This window comes from Pezoporus wallicus, unplaced genomic scaffold (assembly GCF_028554395.1).
Source record: "Pezoporus wallicus isolate ANWC-B61680 ecotype Strahan unplaced genomic scaffold, APGP_CSIRO_Pwel_v1 contig_4309, whole genome shotgun sequence".
Lineage (NCBI taxonomy): Eukaryota > Metazoa > Chordata > Aves > Psittaciformes > Psittacidae > Pezoporus > Pezoporus wallicus.
The window spans coordinates 131,082-144,234 of NW_026638191.1; the positions used below are offsets into that span (position 1 = coordinate 131,082).

At 48.2% G+C, this 13,153-nt stretch overlaps 1 protein-coding gene across 1 annotated transcript in view; it reads left to right on the plus strand.

Annotated features, from left to right (window-relative positions):
• The first annotated feature begins 780 nt into the window (after positions 1–780).
• The window catches only part of NEURL1B (neuralized E3 ubiquitin protein ligase 1B), a 131,191-nt gene continuing 118,818 nt past the window's right edge, over positions 781–13,153 (plus strand). Inside the window, exon 1 of the mRNA XM_057409787.1 lies at positions 781–836. Coding sequence (XP_057265770.1) covers positions 794–836 — 43 coding nt within the window. The 5' untranslated portion in view covers positions 781–793. The remainder of the gene's footprint in view (positions 837–13,153) is intronic.

Sequence of the window (13,153 nt, forward strand, 5' to 3'; positions counted from 1 at the left end):
CAAGCGCACCACTAGTCTGCACTAGTACTGCGTTTGTGGTTTTAATTTTTAAAGTCTTTTCAGAAAAGGAAGCAATTATAGTATATTACATGTTATCAGCATTATGCAGGGACCATGCAGAAGCCCTTTCTGTTGCCTCATGGACATAGTCTGCTAATTCAAAATGTCAGGCCATGTGAGACCACCACGTGGGCTCAGAGAACTGGTCCGGACAAACTGGCGTGAGGATGGGCACGAAACCCCCCTGCATTTGCAGGCTGCAGGGGGGAATGGCCACAGACAGCCAGGCTTCGCCGACTGGAAGGGGTGCAGGGGCAAAGTACCTCCCTTTGCAGGATGACATCGTGCATGGGGGCAGGCAGCTCCTTCTACAGGCTGCCATGGGTGTAGACATCTCCCTTTGCAGGCTGCTATGGGTGCAAGCACCTCCTTGTGCCGGCATGGGGGCAGGCAGCTCCTTCCACAGGCTGCCATGGGTGCACACATTATAGCCGAGATGGGTGCTTGGGCACGGACATGTCCCTTTGCGGGCTGACACCGGCGCAGCCACCTCTCCGCTGCAGGCGGACAGGGGCGCACCGGGATGCAGACAACGACCCTTGAGAGGAGCCGAGGGCCGCCCGCCCGGTCCCGCCCGCTGCCGGCGGTTGGCGGTGGCGGCGCTGGGCGGAGCGGGCGGCAGCTTCGAATCCGCAGCGCGGTAGGAGCCCGGTGCTGCTCGGCTGCCTCCCGCCGCGCCGCACCGTCCTGTCCGTCCCGTCCCGCTCAGCTCCGCGCCCCGCTCCGTCCTGCTATGGGGAACGCCGAGTCCGTCCCGCGCCGCGCGCCCGGCACCGGTAAGTGGGGTGCGACGCGTCCCTTATCCCCCTGCGTCCCTTAGGGGCGGACCGGAGTGGCCGCTCCGCAGCATCCCCATGCTGTGGGGCTTGACATAAAAACCGACGGGACAGCCCTGCGATGTCTCTCGGGGTGGGGGGTGTGACAGAGGCATTGGTGACGCGTGAGGTGACACGCACGGAGGTGGCAAGCAAAGTGCTGGTGTTTGGGCCGTGTGAGATACGGTCGTGCTGCAGAGAGGGCAGGTACCCGGTGCTCTGAGCCCCTGTGCTCTCTGCTGGTTTACCAAGCTCCAGAGATCGCCATGGGGGCAGTTTCTACTTATCTCCCCCCTCCAACCTGCGGCAGTAAATGCACTTTCATCCCGTGCAGTCGCAGCGCGGGCAGCGCTCCTGCCAAATCCACCCGCTGTAATTCAAAGTCCTTCGCTCCAAAATCGCCTGCCAATCCCGGCCCGCAGCCTGGGAAAACAGAGCCGAGAAAACAAGCGGGTTGGCGCTGGGCGCACAGCCGGGTGTCAGGTTCTTGTTGCCTTTTATGTGTCTTGTACTTGTCCAAGAAGTGCAGCAGCCGGCAGCCTGGTTGGCTGGATTTGAAGGGAGCTGATAACTGAACTCAGCCAACCGGTACGAGGTGCCAGCGCTCCAGAATACAAATAATGCTGGGTGGGAGTGAAAGTCTTGGGTGATGTGCAAGGTAAAGCGAAGCAGCACTGTCGTTACTGGTATCACTGTATAGTAGTGAGTGTCAACAAGACTGGACATGTTTCTTGTTAACCTCTCCTTGGCTTCAGGCCCTTGGGATCTGCATACTGGCTCTCAGACGCATGTGACCTGCTACAGTTTAAGTTTGAAATTCAATGTTGCAATTCTTCACACCTCATTCTTAACGGCAGTGTTAGAAATTTGATCAATTTTTCAGACATTTATAGCTTCATGTGATTTAATGACTTCTTTTCCAAAAGCAGTTAGTTTTGTTTTGTCTTCCTTTGGGTAAACCCAGAATGTTTTGCGTCTGGAAGTAGCAATAGAGTGTTGTCATTTACTTAGTGTGTAAATTCAATAGCACAATGTGCTGTAGGACAATCTGTGCAGCTGCGGTGCTGGATGCTCTTGCCTGAACCTATGTAAGGTGTGCTGGTATGGAGGGGAGGGAAAGGTCCCTCTGGGGCTGTGCTAGGAACCTTTGGACCATGAGATTGCACTGTCCCACGTCAGGCAGGTTCCCACCGCTGCCAAGTGCTACCTACTGCAGTACTAAAAGTGATATAGGGCAATGTAAAGTGTGACTTGAGTGTGTAAATCGGCAGTAAACTACCCACTGCAGGAAGGGGGTAATTGCAGGTGATGGTCAGAACAAAAACCAAACCAAATTACTTCTGAGCCTTGTTTCCTACTGGCTATTGCTCTCAGGTGCGTGAAGCAATATTGAGTTCAGGAGTATATGTACATTAAGGGAGGCCCCTGCTGCTCTGTGGGTGTTGCTAGCCCCAGTGGATTAAAAGCTGGTTGTGTTCCTGTTGAATGAATACTTTGGGTGCAGGTAATGCTCTGCTCTAGCAGGTTCTCATGTTTCTTGTATTTCTTTCTCCTGGGAGCTGCTAATGCTGTGTTTGGTTTGGAGGTATTCTGTCACCATCAGATGTATGTTTGCTATGTAATGGAAGATTATTTCTAACTGAGGCATAACTGTGCTCCCTAATGTTGGTTTGTGTTTTGAAATCCATCTGGTCTTTGATTATAAAGCCAGTTCTGCAAAGCAGTGCCTGAGATAACACTTTTACAGTTAATGCACTATCATGAAAGGCAGGTCTCCGATCATCTCAACAGCTACTGCTGCACTCCCATGTGCTTAGCAGATAAGGTAACTAAATGCATTTGGTGGTACTTCCAGTACTGGATACCAGGATTTGAACCAAGACGGATTAACTGTCAAGGATTGAGAAAGCAAGCAAGCACGTATGTAAATCTCAGCCTGCTCCCAGTCTGAAGTAATTTCTCCACTTGCACAGAATAGTCATCAGAAATTGGAGAAATCAGTTCCCAAAGCCAGTAGTCTGATTTGTGTTCCGATTGTTCTATACCTTTCCTCTTGCTGAAGTTCCAGCTGTGTCCCCTTCCACGGGGCTGTATTCTGCAGCCTCTGCATCCTGATCTCTGTTAGGGACAGGAAAATTCAGGGATTATCGAATGTGAACCAATCCAAGTTGCTGATCACCCCTTCTGCTAGGATCCTGTTCTCCTATCACCATTCTAAAGCTATGCTAAAGTGTGCAAAGAGATGCTCTAGCCAACAGCTTGTGTATGCTGCACCTGCAGCAGGACTCAGAGTTTGGCGGGTTGCTGGCAATACCTGGTTTGCTGTATTTCTGATGTAGAATAATCCCCACTGGAAGGCCTAATCTCTCTCGGATAAGAAAGGGAATAAATAACCTCTCTAATAGCAAGTGTGTTACTGCTGTGGTTAGAAACTCTGCTCCTCTGTAGCCTTCACTGAAGTGACTTAAATGTTCTTGTCCTGAGCCAAAGCCCAGATTGGTCCTAGGATAAATGGATATAAATGTTCCTAGGATATAAAACACAGAAAATGTTGGGGAAACATTTAGCTACTTGACTTCTACCCACTGCTGTGATTTCTACTGGAGCTGGAAACCCAACAGTTTATATTTTCTTAGCTAGGTCTGAGGTACTAGTGCTTGGGCAGAAAGCAGGAATATGGGATTATAAAGACAACAAATCCTCAAAAGCTGGAGCTATCACTGAGGTGTGAGGGTTCTCAATGTGGAAATACTGCTTTCTATGTCTTTTAAACAGAGCAGCAGATCTGGGGCTTGGGCTTGTCCTCTGCAGCAAGGAAAGCTGCAGGATGCAGTGGTCCCCTGGTCCTGGATTGGCAGTTGGACGCCAGGGTGAGCCCCTGGCACTGCAGGGGAGCTGGGGTTAAAACGTCAGCACTGCTACACTGAAAGTGAACCAGGAAAAACCCAAAAGCTGAATAAATGCCAGGAAAAGGACACTGTGAAGCAGGTTGCTTAAGGGATTGAGCCTGGTCAAAGAAGAGCAAATAACCATGCCGCAGCTGGTCCTCAAGAGAGCAAACCTTTGTGGAGGACACAGCTGAGAGCAAGTTCTTATTCCTTGAATGTCCTTGTGTGCAGGTGCTGCTGCAGAAGCTGGAAGATGAGCTCCTGTCTCCCAAAGATCTCATGCAGGAAGCTTTGCATTATTTACATCTTGTGTAGCTCAGCAAGGTCAAAAGCTGTTGAAAGTTTTCTTTGCATTATACAAGTTGACTTATGTCTGTACTAGACAATCATTCCCTGCCTGAACTCTGTTAATGGTCTTCGAGTGTGAAATTAAATTACAGTGCTAGGGAGTGTGACAGGTCAGCCCAGGGCACTCTGTTTTTTTGGCTGTTGGTCTGGACACTCCAGCTAGGAATCGGTGGGGCTGGAGTGTTGCTTTGGACTGGGTGGGACATATTGCTTGTATTCATGGATGGGTCACAAAAGTAATTGCAGATATTGGCAGGCACATACATCTCTCTTGTCAAGGTTAGTCTTTCTTCACTTGATCAGTAGCTCTTCCATGTCTGATGAATGCAGCTTCTGTCCATCCTTTCCCATCCTTCAGCTGGGGCCCTCTAACCCTGCATGCTCCTGTATCCATGCTTCTGTCTCTCCAACTTCCAAGTGTTGTCCTGCTTGCTGTAGTGTGTGCTGTCAGTGCATGTGGTCTGCCAGTAACTACCAGCCAGGTACCTCTCTGAACCTTTGCCTTGTGGCTCATCTGGTCTTTGAGGTTGGTTTTTGAGCTCTATAACTGCTTGGCTCTACACCTTGCAAGGGTATTTGGGGGCACCAGTTGCCCGTTCTGAGTTGGTCTTCCTGCAGCTTGAACTCCTGATTTGCGAAAAACTTTCCTGCACCCAGCATTCAACTGGATAACGATGAGCAAATACTGAAGAATTCCCTGAAATGGTGCAAGTGAGATCTTGGGATCTGGGCAGTTAAAGCCTCTACAACCTCCCTGAAGTCCCCCAGCTCTATGGTGAGTCTGGGCTTACTTCAGTGCTAGGGTTTCTCCAAAAGTGTCCTTCCTAAGAACCTTTTGCGGGTTCTTAGCTCCCAGATTTCTCCTATGGAAGGTTCTCTTGAAAGGTCTGGTGCTCTAGAAGCAAAAGAGGATTTTGTTATGGAAACGTGTTGTTTTCCCTCTGCTCTGAAATGGAGCAGGAAGAATGAATGGGACCGTTTCTGGGCTTAGGTGGCGCCAAACGCTCAAGAACGCGCGGTCCTGGGCTCTGCGCCACGATGGATGTGGGGCTGAGCCCTTGCTTGCGGCGGCTGCTGCTCACCCATCTCAGCCCATCCCTCACCTCTGTGGCTCATGCAGAGGGTGAGCAGAGGCAGAGTAGGCTCCGTTTTGTGGGTTTAAGCATAACGTTTGCCTGGTATCTCCCGATTCACACAGCCGGGGGCTGCTTTGTCCTTGCCGTGATGCTTACTCCAAGCCACTGTACCCGGCTGCCAAGATCTCCTGTAGCACAGCAGGTTCCTACATGAACTGTGTTTGCTTCCATTGCCTGTCATGGATTAACAGAAGTTACATTTCTGGGCTAACCTGCACATGTTAGGCTCTAGGCAGGCTCAGCTGTGGGGAAAATAGCACAGTCCCATCATGTTAAGCACTGTTTACTCAGACACTTTCCTTTTGCACCGTGGCTTCTGTTTTCTCATTCACAAATCACTTCTGCAGAACTGCAGTTTAGCACTTTACAAAATGCTGTAGTCTGTGCCAGGTTCAGCTCCCTCAGTGCCTTGGAACTGTACTGTATTCAATAGCCCTAGGTGGGTTCTTTTACTGATAAATGAACAACATTTATGTGGATTTATCACAAAGGTAATGGTAGTACACATTGTGTTTCCTCTTTGCACAGTGCTGCTGCAAATCAGCCCAGAAGTCTGGACGCATGGGATTCCCTGCAGTCCCATCTCTTTGGCTGCGCTGAGCTGTGAGGCTCAGGAAGAGTTGATGCTTAGTAGTGATGTCTCTGAAGACCTGGATTAATTGTGGTTCTGATGTTTGCCTTTGCATTGCCCTGAGACAAACATGAAGTGTCCTCTGGACTGGTTCACTGTAACAGACCTTCTCTGGGCAGGGGACCATCTTGAGGAGTGGGGCACACAACACAGTGCCACTGCTGTAGGTCACCTGTGGCTTAGGAGCCTAGTGACCAAAGGTGAATGAGAGGATTTTTGCCTTTAGAATGGAAAAACCTGAGAGACTGATACTCTTGTTATTTCTGCATGGCTCTGAAATGCAGGTTACAGGGCTTGTTCATAAGCCTTTTCCCTTTTGCTTGCCTTTTCTCTCCTTCTTGCACACTGTAATGTGGCTCAGCCTCTGTAACAGCCTTTCTCTTCCCAGCATTGCTCTGGCTGCTCTTCACCACTGTAGGCTGTATTCTTGGCTTAAACACCTGCACAGATTTCTCTGTTTTCTCCTGCAGCTGCTTTTCCGGGAAATTAGAAAATGAAAGGAACCTAAAATCTGTTTATTGTTCATGGACAAGTGTGTTAGGACCCAGATGAAGTAGATAATTACAGCCCTGAGGGCAGATAAGAATGACCTTGTGGGTGTGCTCCCATTGTATCACCCTGTTGCATCCCTGTTTGGGACTCTTCCCTGGAGCAAGCATCTTATCTTCTCTGCAGGCTGTTACCCATACCTAAAAAGGAGCATCCATATGCCCTGACTAGAAAGGACTCCAGTCTTCAGAGTTTGGCAGTCAAATAGCACAGTTATGAATGCCTGCTCCTGCCTTGAACTGGAACAAATGTTTATATCTTCTGTTACTGTCTTGACAATCTTCCCATTAATTTATGCTGAGAAACCTTTTCATTTGACTTCATTGAGTACCAGCCCAAAGTCTGTTAAAGTTGCACACTTTTTCCCCATCAAAGACAGAAGGTTTGGTTTTGCAACCCTGCCCTCAATTTGCAGAGGTGAAGTTTCTCACACATGTACCACCTTCACCTCTTCCCTTTCTGACTGAGATCCCCCAAGGAGTGTGTGCTCCCAGGTGGTTCTTGGGATGCAGGTACAAAGCCCACAAAGGAGGGCAAGATGAGGTGAGGGTAGAAAAGAATGAGAAACTTTCCGTGCTGAAATGATGCTGAAATTCACCCAGCCCTCTATTGTCTCTATTTCTGGGTCTCTGATAAAACTAAAACTCAAACCTAAATAATGTGCAGTATTTCAGCAAGGAAAAGCAAGACAAAGAGGCTATTTAAAGCTGCCGTCTTTCCAGGGCTTGGCTCACAGGCTCTGCTGCTTTTGTGTCATTGTGTCTACGGAAAACACATACAAGAGGCTAGCGAAATACAATGTGCACTTCTAATTTAGAACACATGCAAAGGTCAGATGTGGTCCACGCTTGGGTTTGGGGAGAGGGAGGCTTTGGGGTGGTGGAAGTGAACTTGGATTTCTGTAACGCAAGGAGGTGTATTACAAATGGAGAGTGGAAGAGTACTTAGACACAGTTTACACAATGTACTACAGCCTATGCAATAGAATAACCTGTACAGCCTGTTCATGGGTGCTCCTTTTTTTGACCTGAAGCTGAGGCATGATCTTCCACTTACAGCTCTGCTCTGTCTTGCTGTTTGAATCTTGGATGAGTCTTTTACACTGGCTGTACCCTTCAGTGTCCTTGGTTGTATAATGAGGCTGGGAGTATATACGTAAAACACTGAGATCCATAAATACAAACACAAAGTGTCACAGCATGTGTCCAGCTTGAAAGCAGCTACAAAACTATCAGAGAAGCTGCTGACCTGGAATGTCTTTGTTCTGGCAGTGGGATGAATACAATAAAAGGACTTGCTAAAGGCTCTGCTGGAGGGAACTGGTTGCTGTAAGGTTTTTGAGGGGATGAGGCTAAGAGGGAGGATGGAAATTCCCCAAAAGGAAAGGACACACTCAGTACTGGACCTGCACAAACTGGAGAGAGCCTGTTTGTAAGGTGGAAGGACAGCCTGAACACTGAGCAGGATTTTGGAATGTTGAAGGAGTCCATGAAAAACATGAAGAGATGGAGCAGAACACTTTGGTCGTTTTGATGCCTTTTTTGGGGGCTAGGGGATGGTACAGGTACTTGTGCCCCTGCGCTTTTCTAAGAGTAAAGTGTGTGTATTTATGAAGTTACAAGAGAACCTCAGTGCTACGAAAAGCTCTTATGTGTCCCAAAAGGATGAAACCCTAGACTAGCAAAGCCATGAAGGCAGAGCATGAAAATGGAAGGTTACTTAAGTTACTGGGGAGAGGTCCATGGTGTTTGAGTGTATTTGCCATAGGACAGGATGCTAGAGAGGGTCTAAAACCCAGCACTGAGCTCAGGAAAGCTGGAGATGGGAACAATGCAGACTGCACCCCGGATCACTGTAGCTGCTTCAAATGGTGCATTTTCAGGGCACAGCACTCACCCAAAGATAATATTGTGTAACAAGACAAGATCTTAAGAAAATCCACAACTGTGGGGTTGTCCTACTGTCTTGATTATGTGAAGGGGAAATTAAGGCATGAGATATGTCCCAGTTTATAACTGCTGTGGATGGAGGGTTTCTATTCTCCTGGTTGCAGCAATCCCTGAAAGCCTGAGCGAGTTCAGGAGCCCTGGCTAGGATCCCTGCTGTCATCTCTGAACTGTGCTGCCTTCCCAGTGCTTAGGGGTGTAAAAACATCACGTACGTTTTAAAGCCCTATCTGTGCCTTCTTTCTTCAGCACCGTGATGGATTTTTGGCCTTGTTAAAGTAATCTCCTGCAAGGATTTATCTATTTTTCATGTGTCAAACGTAATTCTTTTTTTTTTTTTCTTAGAAATTCTTCATGCTGCAGTAATTTGTTCCCTGTCAAACCTGTTTTGGTTTTTTCCTTCAGCCATAGAGGTGGGAGAATCCAATTCCCAGAAATGCGCGTGCATCTTCCCTCCTGCATGTGGCACTCCTGTGCCAATAAATCCAAACCTTCAACCTGCAAAGCTCTTTGAGGAAACGCAGTCCTCGTGTCTCTCATGCATCCAGGGGTGGCTCCGGGCCTCAGCTCAGAGATTCCCGTGTGCGATGGGGTTCAAACCAGCACGGTTCCCTGTTTGAGCCATACATGGTCTTGACAAAGACAGTGAGGAAAGGCTTGGCCTCAACACCTTCTATTTGGGCAGGAAAAACACTTTTCTTTTGGGAGATACAGAGCCCTGCCTTCCCTCTCATGCCTTGCAGGGGGGAGCTGAAGGTGGTGGGATGCTGTATGGAGAGGAGCTGTTTCTTTCCTTACCCAGACTGAGACAGCATGGTTTGTCTCTTGGGAAATGGGTCTGTACTGCAAGGTAAAACAGGTTGGGCAGAGCCTGGGAGCTGTTACTCTTTTGCTTTGTAATTTGTTTGCTTTCTCTGATTTTCTGAGTGCTGATGGGGCTGAGACAAACAACCCTCTTAAATGCAACACCCTAACAATAACCTGGGTATTTCCTGCTGTGGGTTGTGACCAGGGGTGCTGCCTCGTCCCTGTCCCTTGGGATTGTCACAGCCACTCCTGGCCTTGTGACAGCTCAGGACTGAGCTATCAGAGCCCCTTGTGTTTAGAGGGTGCTGGTGGGGGGGACACTGAGCACAACTCATGGGGGATTTAACTGGATCATAGAATGGTTTGGGTTGGAAGGGACCTTAAACTCTCATTCTGGCTGTTGTTAGTCTCTCCATCATGAGTAGTGCATTCAACAGTGATTTTAAGCAGCTTCAGGGCTCCTGCTGATACCAGGGATGCTAACTCCAGGTTTACTTCATATCCCTACCTGCACAGAGCAAGATGAGGGAAAGCAGGTGTACCACAAGCATGGCCGGATCAGGCCAGGACCCATGGCACAGAGCTGGTGAAGCTTGCAGGAGGAGCATAATGGAGAAGGGAGGAAAAATGAGCATGAAAGGAGGGAGGATCTCTCGCTTCTCTTGTTCCCCTTACACTGATGGGGAGAAACAAATGCAAATCAAGCTGTCCTGGCCATGCTGTGACAAGTGCCCTGCGGGGCTTTCCCCTTTCTGCAGCTGCATGTTTCTGCAGGCACTGGATGCTCTTTGATGGGTGCCAGCAACAGGACGGTCCCTGGGCACTAAGTGAAAGCTGGGGGCGAACAGGGTTGGTGAGGGGATTGAAGGGGAGATGCAGAATGAGAGAGAAAACAAGCAGTTGTTTTGTTAAGCCTGCTTTGTTCTCTCTATTTCTGTAGCTAACCTTTTCCTTCTCAATGCAATAAAAAAAGCCCTCTTCAAAAAATATTGCAGTGTGCTTCTTTGTGTGCTTTGACTAAGCCGTTCCTCATAAACCACTGGGTTTTGTGTAAACACAGCCATGGCAGGCAGAATTATCTGCTTTTTTGCAGCTGTCAAGTCTCTTTGCTCCCCCAGTAATGTATAAATGGGGAAAGCAAGGCTGGGAGAGGCAAGCTCCAGCAGAGCCTGGGGTGTCCTTCTCTGCCATAAACCCCATTGCATCCCTTCCTGGTCCCTGCCTCTCTAAAGGGAGAGGACCTTACGGGCCCTCAGCTTGTCACTGTATGCATGGGGCTGGGTGGTCATCAGGTCTGACCATGGGAAACATCGGATCGGCTCTGGGAAGTCCCAGGCTGAACATTAAGCTGGCCAAGGATATGACAGAATGAGGGAGGGACACAAGAGGAACCCCCCCTGTGTTATGTCCTTGGGGAATGTGCATTCTCAGGCTTAGAAATGTGTAGCTGGAGATGAATATTGCTGGCTTCCCTTGGCACTTTTAATTGCTAGCTAGTGTTAGCAGAGCTCGGGGTGGCTGCTGAAGCTGTTTGATTGCTAATTGCTGTCTCTCTGCCCCCTTGTTCCCAGCAGTCAAAGCTGACATGCTAAATTCAGTATCTGCTGGAGATCGGGGGCCTCCCTTCCACCCCTCTGGTGGGCTTCAGTGACTTTCTTTTTTCCAGTTAAAATGAACAAAACTTGTGTCCCGTGACGGATCTGATAAGCTGGAGGCTCCAGACATGGCACAGCGCAGGCTGCCCATTATAGACCTTTGTTTATTTAGGGAAAAAAATAAAAGCTTAACCTCGCTATCTTGATTATGGAAAATAAAAAATAATATAAATGTGCCAGAAGCATAATTGGTGCCAGTGGAAACCAAAAATGACCCTTTGCTTTCCCTCCCCACCCACCTTTTTCACAGTATAGTAGTTTGCTGGGAGGGAGCTTTTCTTAGGCACTAGTGGACTGCTGTAGGGATCTGTCCTCATGGACTAGGAAAGCCCTTTCCAAAACATTACCAGTCTCAGATGCTTTAAGGGATGGTGAAAGGGACCCTTGTAAAATTCCAGGTGGAATAGTGCACCCCTGACTCTCAAACTGTCATTCAAATCCTTTTGAGACTATCTTACGGGCAGTAATAGCATGCCCTCAAAGTACTTATGAAAATCTCATTATCAGCATCTCTTATAATGCTGGATCATCCTGCTATTTAGGTAATTGTGCAGTCTGTTCCCTTTGAGTCTGCCTCACTGATTGCTGGCCATGGGGAAAGATACTGTGTTTTCAGCCTTGCCTGGCTCTTCAGATGTGCTGAAGGCCCAGTTGCACCTGGGCTGATGGAGAGAATGGATGGTCCTTGGGTGCCTTTCCTGCTCTGTTTCAGGCTGGTGAAACTCACCTGTCAGCTCCTGGCACATCATCTGGCTCTGCAACCCTGGGAAGGGAAGGGAAGGGAAGGGAAGGGGGGAGAAGAACCATCCAAGATAGCTTTCCCATTGCTATGTGTGGTTGAGCTGGTTGCATTGGACCCATGTTAAGCCAGGAGGCCTTCAATGCCATCATGAGCAAGGTGGTAGACAGCAGTGGGATGACTGTGCAGGTTGGGTTGAGTGTTTGTGTTTCACACTGAAGGCCTTTTGTGATGGCGCATTGAGTGATGTATTTCATGGGAGGATTATTGCAATGAAACACAATGTGCTTTTGTGCCATTAAATGGTGTCTTTTATATCATTTCCTCTGACAAGTCTGTCCACACCCAAGCAAAAAATAAACATTTTGAAAGGCTGCAAAGATATACACAAAGGTTACCCTTAAATGCATCCCTTCTCCCCCTCCTTAAAGACACCTGCTCTATTCTCTGGACAGGATGAACATCCAGGAAGGTTGATTTAAGATTACCCAGAATAAATGCTGGCAATTAATCACTTTCCAATCCTTCACTTCACAGCCTCTCTATGCTTTTAATCAGTGGCTTTTTTGGAAAGGAGAAAGGGATAGCTGGTACTTACCCTGTCACTCACTTGCTCTGCCTTTTGAAGTCATTCCTCTCATCCCTTTGAGGCTCCATACTATTCTCAGTGCTGGAGACTATGGGGATAGGTTGGGTTCACAAGCCTTAGTCTGCACAGGGCACATCACTAAATTGTTTTGTTTCCAGGCTGCTCTTTCCCATTTTTTTGCCATGGCTTGTCCTTGTGCTGCCCAGGCCCCTTCCCGTGTGACTGCTGACCATGCTGGGGGGTGAACAAATGTGATGGAGTGGTTTTTTCCCCCACTTTTGTCAGCTTGGCAGTAGCTGCCACTGCCCATATCTTGCTCTGAAGTTTTCCCACATTTCCTTTGGGAATAATCTGTGGGGAAGAGAGGGGACTTTAACTGCTCTTCACTCAGCCTGTTTTGTAGGCTGATAAACCAGTGATCAGTGTGGGGAGTTGGTCTTTTAAGGTGAGGAAGTTACTTTAATGGAACTGCCTTCTCATTTCTCCTCCTTATCCTCTAACTCATTTGCTGCTTTGCCATTTCCCATGACTGTGGTTTCTTTAACAGCCTCTTGTGAAGTGTCTCATCAAAGATGGCAGGAAATCTAACTGCGTTGTCAATCAGTGCTCTTTCATTGCCCTCTTTATCCACCCATCCCCTTTCCCTGGTGAGACTTGTTCAGCTTATAGCCTGTCTCTACTGCGAACCCCAGATGGGAAAGTGCTCTACTTTTAATTAGCATCTTAATTAGTTTATCAGGCATTGGCACCACACTGACTTGTCGTTCCTGGATGCACTTTTCAGTAGAGCTCTTGTTCTCACTGTTCTGTAGCGCTTAATTTTTTTAGTTATCACAAAAAGCATCTTTTTTACTGGTCCAGGAAGATGTTCCTTTGGAATTCAGTATTTGTTACCTGAGCTGGGTGAAGCATCTCTTTCCAAATAACCAAATCACTTGAGTTTTCCTTCTTAATCCCAACTCCAGATAGTGCCTGATCATTAATTCCAGA